The following is a 26,048-nucleotide window of genomic DNA, read 5'->3' on the forward strand; positions in this document are numbered from 1 at the left end:
ATTTTTGCAAGATTTTCTTCACAATATGAAGAATGCATGTAGCTTTAGGTTAATTTAATTTATATAAATGTAAATTTCATTGCTTCCAACATGCAAAGTAAAGTAGTTTAAAATGCAGTATAGTATAATTAGGGCTGCAAGAAACAGTTTCTTAGAAGCTCTAACAATAGAGCAGTGAAAATAACAATATTGGTAAGATAAGAATTTTGTGAAATTACTTCTATTTAATATTTTTCGCGCATCGCGCGGGTAGGTATACTAGTTGTATATAATGAATGCACTGCATTGTTAATTTATAAATGGCACTTTTGTAAGAAGAAGAAAACAGAAACACCCAATATTCAACCATAAATGTTTATATATATATACACGTATTTCCTCCGCATAGATAGTTCTGGACAAAAAGGTGGCCAAAGGGGAAAGTTGGCAAGATTCATTGTTGAGACAGTAGGTGTATTTACAGGTGTACCTACTTCCTTCGAAATCCATATCAACCAAAAACGCTGTGCATACAAGTCAATTATGAATATTTAAGTCTCCTGGCAGGTCTATCCGCCTCTTCGTCGACGGCGAAACAAAGACCTCATCTGCCCTGCAACACGCTTGATACTGGATCCTGTTGTTGGTCCTAAATTATCTACTTCACTACAATTCGCAGAGTTGACCACCTCTGAATCCTGGATATATAAGCTTGCAACTTCCTCACATGATGTTGAAGAAGGCGCAGTTTCGTTTTTCCCTGTTCCAGAACTGGACACCTCCAAAACTTCAGGCACGGGCCTTGGCTTCTTTGCAGCCTGCTCTACTAATTGTGAAGACAATATCTTTTCATTTACTTTGTAATCATAGATATCAGTGGAGTTAACCTCCTTGTGGCACGAAGCAGAAATAGTGGCTGTAGTGGGTAGGTTATTCTCCAGACCATTCGGATCATGGTTTTCATCTTCCTCCTGAGAGTCCAAAACAATATAGCCTGCAAGTTCCTCTGCCGAAATTGGTGAGTCAAATTTTGCTGCATCAGGAGCGGAAACCTCCTCTACTTCAGCCTTAAGCTCTTCATCATCTAGTGAATTTGGAGATCGACATCCATAACTTTGACAACCTGGAGTTATCTTTTTGCTAAGAAGACTCTCTCTTCCAGGAAACAGGGTTTCTGCTTTAGAACTGCTGGAAGCATGTGGTGCTGCAAAAATTTCAATGGGCTGGCTCCCTGCTTTGATGGCTGGTGATATAGACATTTGCTCCCCAATTGCATCTTCCTTTTAAAAAATAATAAGAAACAAGACAACTAAGTTAACCACTGGAGATGTGCTCGGATGCGAATATAAACTGGATAAGAGACAGGAACATTGTCAAGAATGTGATAACTTCAGGCCAAAAAGACAAGAAGAAGAAAAACCTGAACATCAGAGTTAAACAGGAAATATTTGGACAAATACAAATACACCACTTTAGTAAGGGGGCAAGATGAAACAAAAAATTGATTGCTTTGCCAAAGTAGTAGTTGCAAAGGCCCCTTTTCCTGCACCACACCAACCTTCATCACTCAACATCCAAAGAGAATGGTAAGATAACCAACATCTGCAAACGATGAGGGTTCTATAAATTAATGCCCTTGCCACTTTCTTAGTTTTGTCGTTCACACCCTTTTCACAGATATTTCCCTGGAAACAAGCAATCCCACAAAAGGGGAGCTGATGACTATCCATGCAACTATTTTGTGAAGGACTTCCATCCAGAATATTGGTTGTTATAAAAAGTCAAGCAAACTTAAGCACCAGAATGATAAAGATCGATTACCTCTATTGGTGACATGACATTCCTAAATGGATCCAGTAGTGCCTTTTGCTCATCATTGTCATAAGTGGGTGGCTTTGCAGAATCTGGTGCTTGCAACAAATCTCTAGAAACCACTTCTGATACTGCAGCACTCTTCAAACCCCTAATAAGGTTGGCTACAGGAGACATAGTAAGAAGTTCAGCCTCATGTGAGCTCAAGTCACCACCAGGACATGCTTCTCTGGCATTCCAAGTTTCCTGAGGAACATTCTTACAAATATTTTCCTCCTCTAAGCAATGTAAAGAATAGTTGTCATCAGAATCAGCTGAAGAAACCTTCTGAACTCTATTTTTTGTAATTTCACTGATCAATCGTCTAATATGGTCACGTTTGCAATCAACATCTTCAGTTGAGAACCAATCTCCTGCAAGCTGAAAAATGGAATATTACAAAAAGTGCCAGTAGGACATGAATAACTGAATAACTATTCAACACAAGAAACAATAGAATAAACCCAGCAGCAGTCAATGTAACTGTCAAAATAGTTTCCCATCGTCCCAATAATATTATTGTAGTCTTCATATCAAGCTAAGAATGTTAGATCCCCATAGAGTTCAGTAAAATCATGCAATAATTAACTGATATCATAACACCATGATTACATATAGCAAAATGCAAGTTACATTGAGCATATATGATCTCAAACATTGCATCTTTTAAGTGTTTGTGAAGAAATAGTTCAACTTCAGGATACTCATTCCTAGTCCAGTCAGACAAATTTACCAATGACTGAATTTAAGTCGCTCAGCTCTGCAGGACAGTCAAAATCTAAAAATGGAATGAAAGACAGGATTTACAATAGAGCCATGATTAATATGTCTTCAACTTATTTAATAGGTAAGCAATTTTTGAACCCCTTTGCCACAACAGTAGAAACTTCCCGGATTAATATGTATTCAACTTTAACTATGAACATGAAACCTAATGAAATAATGATTCACAGAGATGCGAGAGAGGCAACATGTTAACAGATGATAACTCGAGAAAAGAGGCATCTTGTAGCCACATAATGCAACACCCTGCATGTCTGTAGCATTAGGCAACAAGTAAAGCACAACAAGAAATAGAAGAATAAAAAAAGTTCTAGATAATGGGGAGAAAGACAAGCACAATGGATCATCATAACTTGTAGGCTACTAGGCTCCCCTTTATGTAATTTCACTAAACTACAGGACAGGTATATTAAGATTACCCTAAGATTTTTTCTGGAGCTTTATTACTCCATACACAATTTGATCCTACAGAAAAATGCCAAAATGCAGATATGTAAGTTCGTATAATTAAAGCTGCATGAAGCAGTTCAGCAGTATCAACTAAAATTGCAAAGTACCAAGGGCGTGTTTGGTACGAAGGAAAACATTTTCCGGAAAATGTTTTTAAATTTTCCAATGTTTGGTTGGCTTAAATGTTTTGGAAAACATTTTCCTCATGAAATCATTTTCCTCCAATTGGAGGAAAATGTTTTCCCTATCAAGAGAAGGGAAAACATTTTCCAAAACTCTTTTTCAACCTTCCCACCCTATTCCCCATCCCCACCCAACCCCCACCAACCCATCCCCACCCCCACCCCCACCCCCACCCACATAAACCCTCACCCCACCCCCACCCTAACTACAACAACAACAACAGCCCAGTAAAGTCCCACTAAGTGGGATCTGGGGAGGGTAGTGTGTACGCAAACCTTACCCCTACCCCGATAGAGCAGAGAGGTTGTTTCCGATAGACCCTCGGCAAACCCCCACCCTAACTAAAATAAAAATATTCTTAATAGTACTTTCTTTTCATGTTATAGATAGATTTTTTTTTTCATTTCAACAAATGAAAATTTTCTTTATGATATAAAAAAGTATTTTTTTCATTTTAACAAAAAAAAAAGTACTTTCTTTTCATGATGTAGAAAAAATATTTTCATTCATTTCAACAAAATGATGTAGTAAAAAGTAGTTTCTTTCATTTCAACAAAAAGAGTATTTTCTTTTAATGATGTAGAAAAAGATTTTTTTTTTTTCATTTAACAAAATAGTATTTTCTTTTCATGATGTACAAAAAGTATTTTCTTTTATTTCAATTAAATGAGTACTTTCTTTTTCAACCAAAAAAGAGCATTTTCTTTTTAATTATGGAGCAAATTTCAACGTTGTTTTTTGCGTAAAAAGGTAAAGCCAGCGCATTAGTTCCTTTAGGTTTGTGTGAATTTTCAGAAGAATAATTAAATTCTTAAAGAAAATAGAGTCCTGGAAACATTGGGTATTTGTGGGGAGGGAGGAGGGGGGCAAGGAAACATGTGGGCTTGGGGGAAGGGAGGTGAGGAGAGTAGCATAAAAAAATATTTTCTACTTTCTAATCAAACACTAAAAAATATTTTCCGGAAAAAGTTTTCCACTCACCAACCAAACAAGGGAAAATAAGTGATAAAACTACTCATTTTCCATGAATATTCTAGGAAAACATTTTCCATAGAAAACATTTTCTTTCGTACCAAACACACCCCAAAATTTATCCACATTGCATCACTTTGGCAGCTCAATGTGAAGCCTTGTTTGCTAGTCTGGTTCCAACTTCTCCATAAGTGAATTTCTCTATCCTGAGTCCTCTGTGGAATATTACCATTTCTTCTTTGTGCATCCAGAAGAGCATGTAGGTAAACGTGGGAGACTGCTTTTTGAACTTTTACCGTATCATGTACTACTAAGATGCACTATTCGTCAAATTCCAAATTCCTATATCCTCAAGCTCTTCCTCTCATTCTACCCCTTATACTACCTAAGCCTCAAGAAAATTGTATACATTCCCCTTTAATCAGCATGCATACCAGAAAAGAGAAAGATATTCTCAATCTATTAAGACGGACTAGTACCAATTAATCAAAACCCTGGAGCAGCTCTAGAAACAAAGATAAACGAATTAGTCACAATAGGAAATTTTGAGAAGTATTTGAGAAAAGAATTCAATGCATGAGGAATAATAGCAGGAAACCCTGAAAAGCAAGCATTCATAGACAAAATGACCTTGTCGACTTAATGAGAGATGGCGTGGATGAAGTGCAAAAGCTTCTCTAAAGTCCAAGATATCCATCACCTAACGCCCCCAACATATATAAAATGATAACCCCCGGTTCAATTCAAAAGGATATAACAAGGACGAAACAGCTTACAAATTTGGACGATGTAGTTGTTTTGGAGAGGTTGAAGTTGACCGGAGCCTGCTCCAGAAAAAGTTCCACATAATGTAGCAGAAAAAGGCCACAATCAAATGAGTTTTCCTGCTGTGGCAGCTGGAAGCAAAAAATAAAGGTGTTGGGGTGTAAGATGTTTTACTATAAAAGACAGTAACAAGATATTTGTTATGATTGTTTACTGCAATTTTTAGTTTCCAAAAATATGTTTCAAGCAGTATGCATGCATGTTGCAATCACCAAAATTAACTCCAAGTCTATGAAAGAGACCAAATAGGAAAAAGAATCTATACTGCAGAAAACTTTACAGTAGACATTTGATAAAAACCCATTTGCAAAAGAATGTGGTCACTGAGTAACATTAAAAGTTGTAACTCTTCCTGTAGTACATCATTAGTGGGATTCTTTCTTCTCCCTTTGGTTTATTTAAATGTATTTTGCCTTAGTCAGGTGCCGACTCACTATACTCAATTGAATTGTCCTCTAAAAGTAGTGGGATTCTTTCTTCTCCCTTTGGTTTATTTAAGTGTATGCTTGCCTTATTCTTTTTCCTTTTCCCCCTTTTTGTATAATTTGAGGAGGCAAGGGCAGTTGGAGAAGTAGAGCGGAGCAATTCCAATTCTAACCAAAGGGTCAATAAAACTGTCCAAGATACCACAAAAACCCCAAATTTACAAGTATTCTAGTGATAAATGCTTAACTTTATATGGTATAACTTATAAGTAGTGGAAGAGCTTGGTGCTCTAGCATGCAATTGAAAAAAGCAGAAAAATGCTAAATTAGTAAACAAAAATATGTCAGGAGTATGCAAAGTTCTCAACTAACGACTTTGCTGGATGAACTAAGGATATAAAAGGCTAATTTCAGTTCTGCAGTGAAAATGCAATGGGGCATATCGTAGTAGAAGAAAGAGATGATTGCTTATCCAATGGTACCAAAGATTGAGTTTATTTTTCTCAAATAGTGCATAAAGACAAAATCAATCTGCAAAACTGTAGCATTCAGCAGGCATGAGGATTTGAAATTTGAAAAATCACAATTCTTAATGTAACAGATGCAGATTTAAAAAACCAATTGTATTTTCCTCCATCAGCTGCACTTTATAAGGCCCAAGTGCTTGCAGTGGAGATTAAAGAAAAAAGTGCAGGCAGATGATTACGTTGGAGATTTTGAATATGATTCAAAAAATATTAAACAACTAAGTAGGTGACTTATAAAGAGTAGTTAAATCAAGGATAAAGTAATATAAAGTACTATCAGGTACATTGTACTGAAAACAAGATATTTATACTGAACAAAAGAATTATTCCACATAAGGAAATCGGTCTAGTTTTTTTTTCCTTTTTTTTTTTTTTTTTGGAGGGGAAGTGTGTTATACTTGGTGGTCGGGCTAGCTTGCACATACCTCAACTGATCCAGGGGATAGTCTGTCTACCCCACCACAAGCACAGGTAGCCAAGGTAATCCCATCCACCAAGGCTTGAATAGATGGGCTCAACAGCAAATCAGGGTGCTTTGTGTCGCAATTAGCATCTTACAAGTTGATAGTCTCTCATAATCTCAAGAGTTTTAGGTTACTTACTTCTTCCCATGTCCCAAAATAAATTTACTGTCCAGTCAAGAATTAAAAGTTCTTTCCATCGCACTTCTAATCTGTGGTTTTGACTATTACAAAAACTTCCCCTATTCTAAATATGAATTTTGAGTAACAAATATGCCTTAATCCCATCCTAGTCCTCTATATGAATCCTTTGTATCTCAATGCTGTCCTTTTTTCAAAATAAGGATCCCTATGATGTATTCAGACCTATGTCTTTGCAATATTAGTACACAATTTATTGTTCGAGACCGTTAAGAAAATGGACACTGGGTTTAACCCTAAAAGCTAGCCCGTGAGGTGAGGATTGTCAAGACAATATAAGAAGACAACAATCTACTCCCTCAGCAAACGTGGGACACTCTAACAACCTTGATACGCTCAGGACTGGACATCTGGAGTGCACTGTAGACAATATAACATAGGGGACCAACATTAAGTGAACCGAGAATAAGATTAGGTTTGGCTCTAATACCATGTTAAGAAAATGAATATTGGGATTTGGGTCTAGTCCAACCCTTAAAGCTAGCTCATGAGATGAGGTTTGATCTAGGAGAAAACAATCCATTCCCTCAACCAATGGAGTACAATCTAACAAGGCAAATTGGAGGTTCCTATAAGAAGATGGTCTAGATCTCACACTTATCCCCAGTTGAATCGAATGTAAGTGTATCAACAACTAACCTTTAATCCAACTAGCTGGTATCAACTGTGTAGACCCTTTTGTTTCACTATGTTCTGGTTTTAGCTAAGTTCACATGATTCAATAAAATTCAGGTACATTCTGAGACGAGATACAATTTGATTCTCGAAATCAGAACCAAAACTAGGGTAAATTTGAAGAAAATAGCATACCTTATCAACGAAATCAATCCTTGACTTATCTACAACTTGAGAATAAAAAAGAAAATCCACACTGTACAAGCTATGCATAAGTATTCCACAAAATTTCTCATAATTTAGAGATATTTTTATTTTTTTGAATTATTTTTAGCCGTATCCCCGCACCCGTATCCGTATTAGGATCTGTATCGCCGAATCTTAGAATTTACATTTCGAAGGATCCGACCTCTAGATCCGCACCCGTGTCCGAGCAACTTAGGTTGTTACAGCCAATCTACTTCTTTTGGGTAACTAAACATTATATTAATCACCAAGTAATGAAATTACAAATCAAGTTTAGCTACTCCAAGAGAAAAAACATCTCATTTACCTTCTACCCATATCTACTTAATACATCACAATGACAACAATAACGACGACCCAGTAAAATCCCATTAGTGGGGTCTGGGGAGGATAATGTGTATGTAGGCCTTACTCCTATCCCGAGGAAATAGAGAGGTTGTTTCCGAAAGACCCTCGGCTCAAGAAAACAAGAAGAAATAATATATATCAGTACCATCAACAGAAACCAAAGGAATAATAACAACATAAAAGCCGGAAAATAGATGAAAATAATAGCAATAACCAGTAAATAGACCCGACACTATAAAACGAAAGAGTAGTTAGAACACAACATTAACCACTAGCAGTCTAAGATAAAAATCCTATCAGAATAGCCTCACATAGTTACGGCCCTACCCTACAACCCTAATACTCGACCTCCACAGTTTCCCATCAAGGGTCATGTCCTCGAAAATCTGAAGCCGCGTCATGTCCTGCCTGATCACCTCTCCCCAATACTTCTTAGGCTGGCCCCTACCTCTTCACAATGAATAGTTCTTTTTTTAAGAAAACCTCTACAAATTATTAATTATCAGAAACAAAATTATAATATATTTTATATTCTATTGAAAAGTTAAACTCCCAAATAATACAACATATATTTATATTACTTCTATAACAAGTCCGACAAAAAAATCCTTCTCAGAAGAAAAAGGGCATAATTTTGTTTTTGGACTTCTGGCATTGTAAATACGGCTTGCAGCACTCTCTTGGTGTTGCTATATATACAACTGTTAACATTTTTTTTTAAAAAGGGGGTCCTACAAAAAATGTACTCATGAATGATTAAAATATTAAGCTTCCTGTTAATAAGTGAAGGAGTTTAATAACTAATAAGCAGGTTGCAACTAATAAATTTTTACTTTCCCAAAACAGTGATTTATTAGAGAGTCAAATTTAGAGGTTGAAGATGATAATATAACTGTAATTATTAACATATAAACAGCATATAAACAGTGTTCATTCTATATGTGCAATAAATAGATTTTAAAAAAGATAGCCATTGCTTTTGTTGACAATAACCAAAACTTCTCCTTTTGTCGATTAAAGGAATACGTCTTATTGAAGGAAAAAGCATTTTCAATGCACGATAGAGAGATCGGAATGGAGTGATACCTTGAGACTGAAAAAGGGCAGATTCGAGAACTTCCTTGCAACATCCTCTGATACTTCCTTGTGCCTCTCTTTCCACTCTTCCAATAAGTAACTGCACTTACAAGACATGAAACATTCTCTCTTTCCATTATAATCAAGAAACAATCTTAGTCGTTCATAGTGAAACCTAAATGAATTTCACTAATACAGACACACTACCTTGTAAAGAGATCTCATATATATCATTGTTTGCAATATGCTCACTTGCATGGTGAATGACCAAATGCTATCACTAGACTATTGGTACAGATGTACCTCATATAATATACGAACAGAGTTAATTTATTTTACATGATTGCGACTCAACCAATAACTACTCAACCTTGTGAGTCAAAGCAACTCAAACGGATTATACCTTTGTAAAAGATTCTTCAGGCCTTTGTGGCTCCCTCTGATTGAGTCCATGTGCAAGATACATGGTACCCTAGATGATTTCTTCATTTCTTCCTCTCCTAAAAACTTACCTCCAGTTATGAAGAGTCATAATAACTAGAAACAGAAACAGATAAGTCATCTGATATACCTCTAAAGGTAACAACCTCGCCAGGGTGACAGATGACTATCAAACTCCAGTGGAGACTGTCACAAGAAAAAAAATCATAGTGGAGAGCTGTACCATAAAAGTTTTAACATATAAGATGGCTCTATAACAGCTTCTAACCTGAAGTTGACGGGAATAAAAATGTAATCCTTTCCAAAAAGATTAACTTTTGTAGTCCATCTACGAACTCGCTGGAAAGCAGCTCTACCTTCACAAGCTCTAGTAGGATCTTTGTCCAGATCAGCAAGCTTTCTGAAGAAAAAGCTATTGAAAAAATGGAACCTATCTTTCTCCTCTGGATTGATTTTGTTCCTAAGATACCTGCAATTCATTTCATCAATCGAGTTTTCCTTCTTTCACAGTGTCAAGCAGTAGACAACAAGTACAGAACTTCAGAAAAAATGAATGAAACATCTTTGAAATGTTGAAATTTGTGGTTTTACGCTTTTGAATGTCATTTTTTAGATGGATTTTTGTATGTCTCTTCAAGAGCAATAATGCAAAACAGTACAATCATAGACCAGAAGAAAATATTCTGGGTAGATCTCCAGCTTATTTTCATATGTAAAACGTTCGAACAAACTGTCTCTATATCCATATATCTATATATATATATAAACGTTTAGTTTACACAACACTTGAGCAACATCTGGAGATGGTATAATCTATAGAAAATAAGGAAACCAACCGATAGGAGTTTTGAAATACTATACCCTTAGATAACGATCTAGACACATATAAGGTAATAAAATTATAAAAGTAACATACAGTATCCTCCATAAATAACTACCCTAGTATTGTCAGGGTTAATTTGTTCTCAGGCCCTGGTACTCTACAACATGCTGAGGTGTTATAACAAGCGAACTATCAAACTTTAAAGATTGAACTTTATCTGTGTATTGAGCCTTAAAAGAAACTCATGTATGCTGTGAACAGCATGAACTGGGATTACACAGAGGACCTGATATTCATTTACATGGAGCCTATATACTGCAAATGAAGGTGGTTGATTCATGTTGCCTGTAAGAGATTACAAATATTTATAATCGGGAGGGAGGGAGGGATTATGACAGCAATAACCAAATCTGGTTCAGATGCAACTACTATGCAATGAAATCATTAGGAGTCCATCATGCAGTAAACTTTGACCTGTCCTGATTAAAAAGCTGAAACAAAATGAAGAAACATTTGACCTAAGAGTCACACAGCCACTAAATGTTTCCTTTTATTTGTGGTTAACAAAAGTAGATCCTACTTCCAGATGTTGATAACGAACCACATGCCAATATTTATACTTACAGGAATAACTAAGTTCACATAAATGAATAACCAGATAAAGAAAGAAAGAAAAAGGAACCAAAAAGATTAGCTAAATTTAATTCCAAACCAAATTAGCGGGGCAGTACCAATTGAAACAGGTAATATAAACTCACATAATGTAAAAGTCGATGATGGTATCATTGATAAAATTCTTAGGCTGTAATAGATCAACATCTCTCTTACTTATGGAAACTGCATCTGGATCCCCTTCTGGAAAAATAACTTCTTCAAAGTTATCTCTGGAACAGTAGATAATGAAATAAGATACAAGAATCAAACAATGTGAAGTTACTTCAGATACACAGAAGTTGGAGGCATGCGTACGACAAATCTTAAGGCGTTAATCAGTGACCTTTACCCAAATTTGAAGTTACTTCAACTATCCTTTTTTTTTTTTAATTAGATTACTGTAAAGGTTGAGTTTTTACCTTTAGAATGCTAGAAACACATGGCAGAAAGAAAAGTCTGAGGAATATATATCTTAAACTAGAACTTTCAAACTACTTGAACCCTTTACATGCCAAATTAGCTAATTACTAGTCATTCTTCCTGGCTCTACACCTCATAACTGCGTCAATCTTTTGGCAACAAAAGAGAAATGTCGCCACAAAAAAACCTTTTATAATGATTCATAAGTCAAAGAGAAAGACATAAGGAACTCCTCCGGTTCCCGGGACCAGTTTAATATATATATAGAAATATAAGTGGGCATACTGTTTAAATCACCACTAGCAATTTGAAACAAAAGCTGTTCATTCTTTTGCGGCCAACCAAAATTAGACCTTAGTCAACTCGGCAAATCAGATGTACATTGAAAGGCGACAAGGATAAGTATCTCTTACTTGGGATGATAATGCTTTGAAACTGAATTGCTTTTCTGCCCAAAAAATGGACTGTAGCTCCTCGTGCAATCAAGTCTGACAAAGGAGGCATTGTAATGAACTAATGATGATATTAAAAGTTCCATCAAAGAGAGGAAAGGGAATTAACAGTAAGATTCTAAAAGCTACTCAAGGTAAAGTTGCTTTGGCATAACCGGTAAAGTTGCTGCCATGTGACCAGGAGGTCATGGTGTTCAACCCGTGGAAACCACCTCTTGCAGGAATGCAGGGTAAGGCTGCATACAATAGACCCTTGTGGTCCGTCCCTTCCCCGGTTCCCCCGCATAGCCATAGCGAGAGCTTAGTGCACCGGGCTACCCTTTGTTCTAAAAGCTACTGAAGGTAGAATCAATAACAAATTGATCTTCATCATCCATTGGTGGTATTAAAATCGTCATTTTAGTAGTTTCACTCACATCTCCGGCAACTGAGACAGTCAATTGGTACAGCAAGTGTGTCCTACAAGGCCAAGAGAATAAATCTAGAGAACTTTTTCAGACAAATTATCTCACAAATTCTAGTGGGGAAAAAAACTCTTCTGCTCCCACAGTCCATCAAAGAAGAAAACCTACTTTCTTCATAAAAGGAAGAGCATAATCATTATACACAGAAACACTAGTCTCACATTGAGCTTAGCCAGCTAAATCCAGAAAACAATGAAAGAAGTATCTCACAGATGTGCCTGGGGGAGGAGAGGCTGTTGACAATAAATACAGTAAAGGAACACAAGTAAACTTCATTTTCCACTACCAAAACGAAAGCAAGATCCCAAAGGACATCTAAAAATAAGAGATGAACCATCAAATACATTGTTCAATGAAGAATCTTACGATGTAATGTCATTCCATTTATCTTTGTATCTCACATCCAGCATCTTAATTGCTTCTTGTGTTTCAGACCAATCAGGGTGGAACAAAGCAAACTTTAACACAACAGCGCCTGTAAATTTAGAGGTATTCATGTAAACAAAGATCAATCACTTGTAGAATCACAGCTTTAAAAAACTACCAATATTCTCCCCTAATAAATTACACAGAAAAATCTACGTTTTTCAGTTTCCAACTCCAAGTCTCATATCCCTCCAAAAGCCAAAAACTTGACCCATCAGACAGTTACATGCAACAGAATCTCCAGTACATATATGACCAACAGATAATGAATTTTGAATTTGAAAAATCTAGCATTCTCTTCTCCAACCTAATTCTAACAATTACTCTACCCTAAAGACAAAGAAGTTGTTTCATTAGAGCATGAAGGAGGTTCTTCAGAACAAACCAGCAGGAGAGCATGATTTGGCTTTTTTCAGTTGCAGCTTGAGACCATGAAATTAATCTCAAATGTTGGGAATTGTAATTTAAAAGAAGGAAATCATTTATCTAACAACATCAACAATTACGTCGGAAAGTATTCTATTGAAATGCAGAAACCTGAATTTTCATTGGATTTGAGATGCAATTCCACAAGGGCAGTTTTAACCTAACATTAGCAACAAAGTAAACTCGCATGTTAGCAAGTTTCACTTACCAACCAACTCCCCCCCCCCCTTCCTCTTTTTTTTGGGGGGGTGGGTGGGAATACAAAAATAAAGGATGCACTATACTCACAATTTTGTACCACATGGAGTTAATAGTGAGAATATCACAGTGTGCCCATTCATATGTAAATGGTAAGTTCATCCACTTGGAGGAGCCCTCAAGCCTTATGGAACTGCATGAAAAAGTCAAAATGGAGCTTGTAGAACACATATCTCCATACTCGACACGATCAGGTTTAACAATCACCGAAATTTTCTGCAAAGGATAGCAAAAAGAAAAGTGAAGTATAAGCAATAGTTTTCTGCAAGCTTTGAAGAAAACTCCTATTGTAATCTTCACCATCATTTGTGTTCAATTCACTTTCTAAAAGGATTGACCACCAATCGGGGAAAATCCATGCTCAACTCTCCTTTTCTTTCTTCTTCACCAGCTCTCGCCCCCTTCATCACTTTATGCTTGGCAGTAAAGGAAAAAGCACGCAGAGTGATACAACATCAGCAGTATTTTATATTCCAACATCAGTGTAAATTAACTCATATCTAGAATGGAACAGACATCATATCCTACCTTATTTAATTGATCTCAATCACATTATGAGGCCTGAACAATATCATGGGCGCAGAAAGAGTTCTGATAGAGGAACGGTGTGTGTTGTATTTATCAATATACAGCTTGAAGCACATGACCAATAATTTTTAATCGTTGATGTATGTGATTGATGTATCATATGATTTACTTCACAGTTCATGAAGGTGTTGGTTTATGTTTAGTCAACAATGGCATGCCAATTGGAAGAGTTGGTGGAAAGAGTTGGTGTGGATGCTAGGAGGAAGCTTCCTCCTTTGATGTCATGGGTGACATCAAGAAGAGGTAGTTTGATGTCACCAATGACATCAAGAGGAGGTCTTTACCTCTATAAATAGATGCACTCCTTCATTTGTAGAAACCATCCCAAAAATAATACAACACACTGTAGTGAGTAGAGAGTTAAAGAGAGAAATTCGCTTAAGTGTAATTGGGAACTCTCCCCTTCCTTTGTTAATATTAAAAAGGCAACTGTTCTCTGGTGGACGTAGGATTATTTTGATCTGAACCACGTTAAATCTTATGTTCTTTCTTTTACGTTTCCGCTAATAGTTCATTTACTAGTTTGTCCTACATTATGGCACATGGATCCTCCAAAACCCCCTTGTTAGATATGTAGTCTTGTCCCACATTGGAATAGGAGTAGTATGTCCTTGTATAGTATAGCTATAAATAAGGACCTCTTGTATTGTATTGAACATACAATATATCAATATATATCATATTTTCTCCCGTGCCTTCTCACATGGTATCAGAGCTATCGTAAGAGATTTATCGCTGTGCATAAATTCCAGCTATTCTGATAAGTGAAATCAGTCACCGGAACCCTTTTTCCGGCGACTTTCAAAGTTGTTTTGCGTCTGCTTTGTCTCGGTCACTGTTGTTCCAAAAAATCCAACACTACCACAAGAGTAGTCACTGTTCGGCGACCAAACCTCAGTGAAAATCTCCGACGGTACTGTAGCTGTCCGAAGAAAATTTTCCGGCGAAGTTACGACGTCGCGTGGGCCACCTTCCGGCCATTTTTTGGCGACGACTCTTCAGGGCAGATTGTTCCCCTTGCAATTCCGAGCCTACCCATCCAGGTTACACCAAATTTCGACCACTTTTATATTTTTCCGGCGTGAATAGTGATTTCAAAAGTGGACTTCCAGCCATTTTTTGAAAAAGTTCCTTCGGAACAGTTGGGTCGTCTGGTAATTCCGATCCTACCCCTACTGTTTTTTATTTCATTCCGACCACTTTGAATTTTTTTTCCGGCTGCTACAGTAATATTCTGAGAGCTACAGTATTTCTGGAGTGAACAGTGTTTTCCAGCGCAGAATAGTGTTCTGTTTTGCTGCTGTAAACAGTGTTTTCTCAGCGATTTCTTCAGTTTTCCCAAAGGAGTTACTAATTTTCACTATTTCAAGTTAACCCTACTACTATTAATTGTAGCGACATGGGAACCGATGCTTCAAATAGTCGGATGATTTCTTTAGTGGATTATTTTGAGTTTCTTCAGTACAAAGCAGGTAAGCAGACATCTTCTAAGATAGTTTCCATTGTTCAGACAGGTAATAGCGTGACTTGTGTCTCTCAATCTTCATCCTCTGAGTCTTGGGTCATTGATTCAGGTGCATCGGATCATATTTCTGGTAACAAATCTCTTTTCACTACTATTTCGTATTCTCAATCTCTTCCATGAGTCACAATGGCCAATGGGTCTCAAACCATGGCAACTGCAATAGGTCAAGCAAGCCCAATTCCTTCCTTACCTTTAGATTCAGTTCTTTATGTCCCTAATAGTCCTTTTAATCTCATAGTTGTTAGTCACCTAGCCAAATCACTTAAATGTGTCGTTTTATTTCTTGATGACCATGTTTTTATACAGGAACGCAGTACAAGGCGGATCATTGGTACCGGGGTGAATAAAATGGACTTTATTATCTTATCCTTGCTAAATCACATGGACTCATATCTTGTCTTCCTTGAACAACTTGTCCTGTTACTGATTCACCAGATTTATTACATAAACGATTGGGACATCCTAATTTGTCAAAACTTCAGAAAATGGTACCTGGTTTATCTCACTTGTCAGCTCTAGAGTGTGAGTCTTGTCAGCTCGGTAAGCATACTCGCTCTCATTTTCCTCGACGTATTGATAATCAAGCAGAGTCACCTTTTACTTTAGTCCATTCAGATATTTGGGGTCCTAGTCGGGTTAGTTCTACCTTAGGATTCCGCTACTTTGTTAGTTTCATTGATGACTATTCTAGATGCACCTGGATATTTTTGCTAAAAAAATCGATCTGAGTTGTTTTCTATTTTCCAGACCTTTCACGCTGAATTCAAAATCAATTTGGGGTTTCTATTCGCACATTTCGTAGTGATAATGCCCGAGAGTATTTGTCTTTCCCATTTTAACATTTTATGAAATCTCATGGGATTATTCATCAAACATCTTGTCCGTATACATCTCAACAAAATGGGGTAGCTGAAAGAAAGAATAGATATCTTATTGAAACTGCTCGTACCCTACTCATACAATCTCATGCTCCGTTGCGTTTTTGGGGGGATGCAGTTCTTACATCTTGCTATCTTATTAATCGTATGCCATCTTCAGCTATCCAGAACCAAGTTTCATTCTCTGTTATGTTTCCCCACTTACCTTTGTTCTCTCTTCCACCCCGTGTCTTTGAAAGCACTTGTTTTGTCCATAACCTTACTCCAGGAACAGATAAGTTAGCTCCCCGTGCTCTTAAGTGCGTATTTCTTGGTTTCTCGAGAACGCAAAAGGGGTATCGATGCTATTCTCCTGACCTCCAGCGGTACCTTATGTCTGCTGATGTTACCTTCTTTGAAACCCAATCATACTTCACAGGTCCAGGTAATCACTTAGATATTTCTGAGGTACTACCAGTCTCTTCTTTTGGAGATTCAGTCACTATCTCCCATCCATCTTCCTCTACATCTCCAGCTCCACCACCTATAGCTCCCGTTCCACCATCTATAGCTCCAGTTCCACCACCTATAGGTCCAATTCCTCCACATAATCTAGTTCAACCTTTTGCAGCAACGCCACTCTTGACTTATCATCGCCGTCCACATCCAGCATCAGGCCCAGGTGATTCACGTCCTGCATCAGATTCAGCACCTACTGCGGACTTGTCTCCTCTTAGTCAACCAATTGCACTCCGCAAAGGTGTACGGTCCACACTTAATCCTAATCCCCACTATGTTGGTCTAAGTTATCATCGCCTGTCGTCACCTCATTATGCTTTATATCTTTTTTGTCCACTGTTTCTATTCCTAAGTCTACAGGTGAGGCACTATCTCATCCTGGATGGCGACAGGCTGTGATTGACGAGATGTCTGCTTTACATGCAAGTGGCACTTAGGAGCTTGTTCCTCTTCCTGCAGGTAAGCCTACTGTTGGTTGTCGTTGGGTTTATGCAGTCAAAGTCGGCCCAGATGGCCAGGTTGATCGGTTTAAGGCTCGTCTTGTTACAAAAGGATATACTCAGATTTTTGGGCTTGATTATAGTGATACTTTCTCTCCTGTGGCTAAAGTAGCATTTGTTCGTCTTTTCTTATACATGGCTGCTGTACGTCATTGGCCTCTTTATCAGTTAGACATTAAGAATGTTTTTCTGCATGGTGATCTTGACGAGGAAGTTTATATGGAGCAACCATCTGGTTTTGTTGCTCAGGGGGGAGTTTAGTGGTTGTGTATGCAGATTGCACAGGTCACTATATGGTTTGAAATAGTCCCCTCAACCCTGGTTTGGTAAGTTCAGCACAATTATTCGGGAGTTCGGCATGACTCGTAGTGATGTTGATCACTCTGTGTTTTATCAGCATTCTGCTCCGAATCTATGTATTTATCTGGTGGTTTATGTTGATGATATTTTTATTACTGGCAACGATCAGGATGGTATTACTAATGTGAAGCAACATCTCTTTCAGCACTTCCAAACTAAGGATCTGGGCAGACTGAAGTATTTTCTAGGTATTGAGGTCGCTCAGTCTAGCTCAGGTATTTTTATTTCACAGCGGAAGTATGCCTTAGACATTCTTGAGGAGACTAGAATGATGGGTTGCAGACCTATTGACTTTCCTATGGATTCGAATGCCAAGCTTCTGCCTGGACAAGGGGAGCCTCTTAGAGACCCTACGAGATATAAGAGGTTGGTTGGAAAATTGAATTACCTCACAGTGACTAGACCTGACATTTCTTTTCCGGTGAGTGTTGTAAGTCAGTTTATGGATTCTCCCTGTGATAGTCACTGGGATGCAGTTGTTCGTATTCTTCGGTATATAAAGTCAGCTCTAGGCAAAGGATTACTATTCGAGGATCGAGGCCACGAGCAAATTGTTGGGTACACAGATGCTGATTGGGCAAGATCACCTTCTGATAGACGATCTACATCTGGATATTGTGTTCTAGTAGGAGGTAATTTGGTCTCGTGGAAGAGCAAGAAACAAAATGTAGTTGCTCGATCTAGCGTCGAAGCGGAATATCGGGCCATGGCTATGGCAACGTGTGAGTTAGTTTGGGTCAAGCAGTTGCTCAAGGAGTTAAAGTTCGGAGAAATCAGCAGGATGGAACTAGTGTGTGATAACCAAGCTGCTCTTCATATTGCGTCAAATCCAGTGTTCCATGAGAGGACTAAACACATTGAGATCGACTGCCACTTTGTCAAAGAAAAAATACTTTCAGGAGATATTGTTACAAAGTTTGTAAAGTCAAATGATCAACTAGCAAATATTTTCACTAAGTCTCTTACTGGTTCTCGTATTAGTTACATGTGTAACAAGCTCGGTACATATGATGTGTATGCACCGGCTTGAGGGGGAGTGTTAGATATGTAGTCTTAGCCCACATTGGAACAGTAGTATGTCCTTGTATAGTATAGCTATAAATAAGGATCTCTTGTATTGTATTGAACATACAATATATCAATATATATCATATTTTCTCCCATGCGTTCTCACACCCTATTGCAGCCATGTGGATTCAACATGATTTCTGTGTGGGTGTCATGCCCAATGGATTTGGTCAATACATTTAGGGGTCGTTTGGTTCACATATTAGTTATGCGGGGATTGTGTTGATTAGCATGATTCAAGCAGACTTGATTTAGGAGTGTTGATTAGCATGATTTCAGGAGATTTGATTATATTTAGGAGATCTGATTTTATTCTGATTTTATTTGATAGCTGGATTGATTGTATAAATTGATTTTATTTCCTTAATTAGCATTAGGAGCTTTGTATAAATTCCTTTGCTCATGGGATGTAAACATACACAGAAATACAAGAAGCCTTTTCTTCTTCTCAAAATCTACATGGTATCAAAGTCATTGTTACCTTTCTGAGGTGAGTTAACTCCCTCACAGCACTAGGGTTCCTCTTTTATCAAAGAGATCAAGTTTTCTCTCTCTCTGTTGGTTGTCCGTAACACAAACTCCTTCTGATTTCCTTCTTATTGGTCTGAAATACGGAGACATTCAAGGAGACAGTTTTTGGAGAAATCTTATCTTCGGATGAAATTCAGCTTTTCCGTCGCCTCCTAGCCAAACTTGACTCTGTTAATGTTGCCACATCCAAATCATGTGCCATCAGGTACTGCCTTTGCTGATAACCTTAATTCTTGGATTGTCGATTCTGGTGCAAATAGACACATGACAGACTCTTCTAAAGGCATTCAAAACTATTCTCCGTCTCCCAAAGGAGATAATGTTAAAATAGCCAATGGTTCTTTAACACCTATCTCTGAAACAGGTTCTGTCATTTGTACTCCTAATATTAAACTATCATTCGTGCTCCATGTCCCCGAGTTCCCTATCAATCTTTCACTTGTTAGTGCCATTACCAAAGCTCTATAAAATCGAGTTATTTCCCGATCATTGTATTTTTCAGGATCTTCAAACAGGGAAAAGGATTGGCAGTGGTAGATTGCGTGATGACTTGTACATATTATATGGAATTCATAACTCTGGTCAAGCCTTTTTTAGGGAAAGTAAGGATGTCAACCAAAAAATAATACAACAGCATAGACGGTTAGGACACCCATCATTCTTTGTTTTGAAGAAGTTATATTACGATTTGTTTTCAAGGATTCGATTTGAATCTTTGTTCTGCGATGCGTGTGAATATGCCAAACATACTAGAAACTCTTATCCTGTGAGTGATAATAAAAGCACAACTCCATTTATTACTATTCATTCTGATGTATGGGGTCCTACCCAAACTGCTTCTTTGTCTGGTAGTCGATAGTTTGTTACTTTCATTGTTGCACTAGGATGACTTGGGTATATTTGTTAAAAGCCAAAAGTGAAGTTTTCTCTTGTTTTCAGTCATTTCATAAGATGATTTGTACTCAGTTTGATGCCAAAATAAAAATCATGAGAACTGACAATGGCAGCGAATACATGGATAAAAGATTTGGTGCTTATTTGGAGTCCAATGGGATAGTCCATCAAGACTAGTTGTCCTTACACTAGTGCACAAAATGGGGTTGCTGAAAGAAAAAATAGGCATCCGTTAGAAGTAGCAAGATCTCTTATGTTCACCATGCATCTACCAAAACATTACTGGGGGATGCTATTCTAGCGGCTGCCTATCTTATCAACAGAATGCCACTTAAACCCCTCAATTTTCAAAGTCCTCTGGAAACTTTAAAGGGTAAGAATGAATATATTGCTCCTCCAAAGGTGTTTGGGCGTGTTTGCTTTGGCCACACTAGAAATTCCGGAAAACTTGATCCTAGAGCTATAAAGTGTGTTTTCATTAGGTATTCTCCGACATACAAAGGTTACAAATGTTATCATCCTCCCTCTAAGAGATCTTTTGTTAGCATGGATGTTAACTTTCGAGAATCTGAGCCCTATTTCAGTATTACCTCATCACCTCTTCCGGGGGAGAGCAGTAAGGAGGAAGAGGTGATTCTACCTAGTTCCATGACTGGACATTTTGATGACATTGTCACAGGGAAAAGTGAAATTGGAGAAAGAATTCAGGGGGAGACTATTTGGCGTTTGGATAGGCCTAATTTGAAAACTTACTCAAGGAAAAAAAGAGCAAAAGAAGCCATCATGCAATCTACCGAAGTTGAACCTTCTTCTACTGGTGAGTTATCTACATTTCCTAATGAGTTAGATGAACCTATTGCTCTCAGAAAAGGAGTCAGATCTTGCACCACCAAACACCCTTAATCTAATTTTGTCTCCTTCCTATAGAGCCTTTACCTTGTCTATTTCTTCTGTGTCTATTCCCCGGAATTGGAGGGAAGCTTTTGCAGATCCTAAATGGAAGCAAGCTATAATTGAAGAAATGAAAACCTTGTCAAAAAATGAGACATGGGAACTTGTCACTTCACCACCAGACAAGAAGTTGGTTGGTTGCAAATGGGTCTTTACTGTGAAGTACAAAGTTGATAGCAATTGAAAGATTCAAAGCAAAATTGGTGGCTAAGGGATTCACTCAGACTTATGGAGTGGATCATCAAGAAACATTTGCCCCTGTTGCTAAGATGAACACTATTAGAACTTTTATCTTGTACAGCTAATCTTGATTGGGACTTACAACAGTTTGATTGAAGAAGTTGTTGGCATATGAATTTGAGATCAAAGATCTAGGAAAATTGCAGTACTTCTTGGGAATTGAGGCTGCTAGATCCAAAAGAGGAATCTTTATTTCTCAAAGGAAGTATATTCTGGATCTTTTGAAAGAAACCGGTATGACAGGTTGCAGACCCGCAGAATCGCCCATTGAAAGCAATCACAAGTTACAAAGCGGAGTTGGAGAATCAATTGATAAAGAGAGATGTCAGAGGCTGGTTGGAAGACTCATTTATCTCTCCCACAATAGACCAAACATAGCCTATTCAGTTAGCCTGGTGAGTCAGTTCATGCATGATCCCCGAGATCCTCATATGCAAGCTGCCTTTCACATTTTGTGTTATATGAAGTCAGCTCCAGGGAAAGGTCAACTTTTCTCCAAACATGATCACCTCCAAACAGAAGCTTTTACAGACGCGGATTGGGCTGGATCTCTAGATGACAGAAGATCAACATTCGGTTACTGTACGCTCGCAGGAGGAAACTTGGTTACTTGGAGAAGCAAGACGCAAAGTGTAGTTGCTAGATCAAGTGCGGAGGCAGAATATAGAGCTATGGCCCAGGGTGTTTGCGAATTGCTTTGGCTACAAAAGCTACTACATGAATTGAGACTGTATGAAAAAGAAAAACTTTCCTTGTATTGTGACAATAAAGCTGCCATCAGTATAGATCATAATCTAGTCCAGCATGACCGATAAAAGCATGTGGAAATTGATCGACACTTCATCAAAGAAAAAGTTCCAACTGGTGTCTTGAGTTTGTTTCATGTGCCATCGGAAAAACAGCTAGCTGATGTGTTTACCAAAGGTCCCAACAAGCGAACTTTCCATACTTTGAGTTGCAAGTTGGGCATGTGCGACATCTTTGCACCAACTTGAGGGGGAGTGTTGATTAGCATGATTCAAGGAAACTTGATTTAGGAGTGTTGATTAGCATGATTTCAGGAGATTTGATTATATTTAGGAGATATAATTTTATTTGATTTGATTTGATAGCCGGATAGATTGTATAAATTTATTTTATTTCCTTAATTAGCATTAGGAGCTTTGTATAAATTCCCTTGCTCATGGGAAGTAAACATACACAGAAATACAAGAAGCATTTTCTTCTTCTCAAAATCTACAGATTGTTTATGAGGTGATTAATAATGAAGAGATTTTATGCATGAACTACTTACACAAAAGGGCATTTTTGTTTCTAGATATTTAATACTTGCATTGCTAATACAAGTATTCTTATTCCACATTTTTATCCCGCATAACTTAATGCGGGTATTATTTATAATCACCAACCAAACGATGCATTAGTTATGCAGGGATATTTTATTCATATGCTACCAACCAAGCATTCCATTATTTTAAGCAGGACTTTGTGCGGAGATAATTATTGCTAAACCATCAGCAAAATGATATGTTAGGGTGTGTTAACTACAACTATGGTAGAGAAGCATATTTCAAATTGATGGATCTATACGAGCGCGTGCACTTGCAGACACACAAAGTATCAGAAACTTTGATATCATAGGAGATATACTTATGGAACAAAATGTTGAATTTACTGATACGTACTTGGTATGTATTTATTGGCAGCATCCAGCACCCATACCTGCAATACTAAATGTATCGCCGAATCCTAAGATTTAGGTGACAACAAATCCGACTCCTAGATCCTCACTCATATCAGATAACCACCCTCGTTTCCGTGGAACAAAAGTCCTACATATATACTGTTTTCATATGAAATTTTTTACTTTTGATTTATCCATGGTTGTTTAACAAAACCTATTTGCTTTCTTATATATTTTAAGATTAATGACGTGCACAGATCCCTTATGCATGCCGCTTTGCAGTCAATATGGAAGTTCAGCCATGAAATATTGCTGAATGAAAGAAGAAGAAACGTAGAGAAGCTGCATCTTGGACTAGCAAGTTGAGTAAGCTGCCAGCTATGTTATCACCACTAATAGTTCATGAAACCGTCTTGCATAAGAGTTACAGAAGAAGCTAGCATTTTATCTCAACTGTGCAGCTTATGGGGGAGCAATCATTATAAGGTGGCTTGATTTTGGAACCTAAAACTAAACAGGAAGCTAAGACGAAACAGAACTTAGAAAGATTAGGTTTTCTGCCTCTACACCACTAACTAAGAAAAGCTGGTCTGGAGAGAAAAGTTAAGTTTGTATTGGAAAAGTTGTTGCTTTAATTACTCGATTTTGCATTTCCAAGGGCAGTTATTATCATTATTATTATTATTATTATTATTATTATTATTATTATTATTATTATTATTATTATTATTACTATTACTATTATTATTATTATATTATTATTATTATTAAAGTACAGTTAACCTAAAGTTTAGCAGCTACACCAGAGAAATTGTGAACAACACATCAGCTGGAAAAAGGATTTATAGTCAATGAACCATCTTTTAGAAAAATTACTTTTAGATGCTCAAAGTTATGATGGAGTAAACAAAGCACAGAGGCTTGCTCTATCAGATACAAGAATGAATATCATTTTACTTCTGAAGACTACAAGAGGCATGCTCACTTTATCACATAGATTAGGACTTTGCATCAACTCTTGCTGGTTTCCTGAACCTAAAATGATTAAAAACAGAACATCTTCATAAGTAAATAAGTGGCTTTATATGAGCAACCGTTGAAAATATGAAATGATAATTTAAACAAACCCTTATTTTCTGGCAGATAACAGGCTGGCTTGGATGATTCGATTTCAGTAGCATCATCTGAATCTAGAATAACTGGCTCATTCTGCAGAAGTTTTGGATGGTATAGTCATTAAGCATTCGTTAGAAGTATGTAAAGTTTGAAACATGAGAAATTGAGAAATATGGGTACATCAGCAAAAAGTGTTCCCCTAAAACTTTTGCCATCAGTGACAGAGCATCCAGGTATTTTCGCTCTTGTTAAACGGGATTTGGCCCCGGAAGTGTCACATTTTGACTCAAGATGACCAAGAGAATAATCCGTTGAAGGCTTCAAACTTGAAAAGCTAGATGTCACAGTGGCACCTGACTCCAATATCTTCTTTTCTGCAATATCATCACTATCATCAATGTGTAGGATTTCACTCACGGAATCATATTCTGAACTCCTTGTTCTTCCTTCAACTAAGGAAAATTTGTTAAATAGAATATCAGCACTTCTATAGTTAAAAGAAAAAAAAAGATAAACTAAAAGCCTGCTGGACAAAAACAGGGCAAAAGTTTAGCAATGAAAAAAAAATACCGAAAGGAATCTGCAAACAGAAATAGATGTCACCTAGTTTAAGCCAAATATTTTCACAGATCTTATAGATATGTCATTCATCTTCAACAAATTCAAAACCAAAAGCATGTACAATTTTAAGAAGATGGGATGAATGCAAAAGCATCTTCAACAAATCCATGTGGGATGAATGCAAAAGCATTATATATGTTTCATGGAGATGTATCAATTTAATTGAATCCATAAACACTATTATTGTATACTTTGAGCAAAATCTGATAAGAAGAAACTGCAAGAATAAGTTACACCACAAAACTTCTGTTTCTCAATTCCTAGATATATGCATCAACTTATTCTCGTCGTTGATACTTCCGCTCAATGTGTCCGTCATCCCCCATGTAGTAGTGCAAGGATCATGCTCAACCGAAGTACATTCTCAGTCTCCGTCCATTACCTTCAACCCTATGTTCATCACTTTTATTCCCTTTTTTTACACAATCGTATTGTTATCTTTCAACTTTTATATTTTCCCCCTCTTCTGAAATTAGACACAACTCAGAAGTTGCACTTTTACTTCCTGCGGTAGAATGATAAACCAAAACCATCAGATGTATTATGGTTCCATTATGTCTTTTTTCTTCCTATTCCAATACTTCATGTTTCGAGTGTCAAGATCAATTTGAAATAAAACAATGTTTTGCACTAGTATAATAAAAGAGCAACAAAGAAAAATAACTACATTATGTTCAATCAAAGATTGTACGCTGGAAACAAAAATTAGGGTTTTGCAGAAACGTACAGAAACCGAGAAAGGTGTACTTATCAATCGGGGAATGGATTTTTTTAGGTTTTTGAATTTTAAATGCTTGCAATAACTTTTTGGAGTGTTTCTCAACGCGCTCATCGTCAGGGTTAAACTCGAAAATGGAGAATTTGTGATTGCTAGGGCTTTGGCTGTTGCTGCTACTCGTCTTCTTCTTTCGGCTATTCCTCTTTGTCATTGTGGATGATCGTACCTTTTGCGCTGCCTCAACGGTGCCTTTGCCCACTTTCCACGCCAAAGATTTTGCCTCTCTTTTGTCCCAATTTAAATGAAACTTACAATTTTACATTTGAAAAAGTTGCAAAAGATTCCAATTAATAGTTGTAACTCAATTCTAATTAAATACAGTTGCATAAAGTGAAAAGAAAATATAAAAGATGACACATTTTTCCAATTTTATAGTACCGAGATCAACAATGAATCTTCAAAATTCGTTGCATAACCCAAAATTCTATCTAAGTTGGAGATGAGAGGCTTACGTGTAAGCCAATGTTTAGATTTTTAATGGTGGTGGGCATTACTTTGAATTACACAGA

The 26,048-nt window shown here is 37.2% G+C and overlaps 1 protein-coding gene across 4 annotated transcripts; it reads right to left on the minus strand.

Moving 5' to 3' along the window:
* Nucleotides 1-321: 321 nt before the first annotated feature.
* LOC104238406 (probable ubiquitin-like-specific protease 2B) lies at nt 322-25,959 on the minus strand. 4 transcript variants are annotated; one of them, XM_009792783.2, is made up of 16 exons: nt 25,489-25,956; nt 24,321-24,592; nt 24,152-24,233; nt 24,010-24,059; nt 13,338-13,523; nt 13,161-13,209; nt 12,564-12,672; nt 11,695-11,769; nt 10,966-11,091; nt 9,653-9,853; nt 9,515-9,570; nt 9,347-9,443; nt 8,953-9,043; nt 4,995-5,114; nt 1,801-2,211; nt 322-1,259 (listed from the first exon to the last, which is right to left on the minus strand). In XM_009792783.2, the coding sequence occupies exons 1-16, from the start codon at nt 25,688-25,690 to the stop codon at nt 549-551; spliced, it is 2,838 nt and encodes a 945-aa protein (XP_009791085.1). In that variant the 5' UTR covers nt 25,691-25,956; the 3' UTR covers nt 322-548. The 4 variants fall into 4 exon arrangements, with proteins under 4 accessions (XP_009791085.1, XP_070022687.1, XP_070022691.1 ...); XM_070166581.1 differs by having other exon boundaries at nt 995-1,255; nt 25,489-25,959; XM_070166586.1 differs by lacking the exons at nt 24,321-24,592; nt 25,489-25,956 and adding an exon at nt 13,608-13,723 and having other exon boundaries at nt 24,152-24,186.
* Nucleotides 25,960-26,048: the final 89 nt, after the last annotated feature.

The sequence above is a fragment of the Nicotiana sylvestris genome, chromosome 1, assembly GCF_000393655.2.
Source record: "Nicotiana sylvestris chromosome 1, ASM39365v2, whole genome shotgun sequence".
NCBI classification, from domain to species: Eukaryota; Viridiplantae; Streptophyta; class Magnoliopsida; order Solanales; family Solanaceae; genus Nicotiana; species Nicotiana sylvestris.

Bases quoted from the DNA above. Each gene is read 5' to 3' on its own strand.
- LOC104238406 (XM_009792783.2), bottom strand. From the start codon at position 25,690: ATGACAAAGAGGAATAGCCGAAAGAAGAAGACGAGTAGCAGCAACAGC. The intron at 12,673-13,160 runs GTTTCTGCATTT...CTAAATTTACAG, and splicing joins CAAATCCAATGAAAATTCAG to GCGCTGTTGTGTTAAAGTTT. The intron at 2,212-4,994 runs GTAAGCTGTTTC...TCCATTTTTCAG, and splicing joins CAACTACATCGTCCAAATTT to CTTGCAGGAGATTGGTTCTC.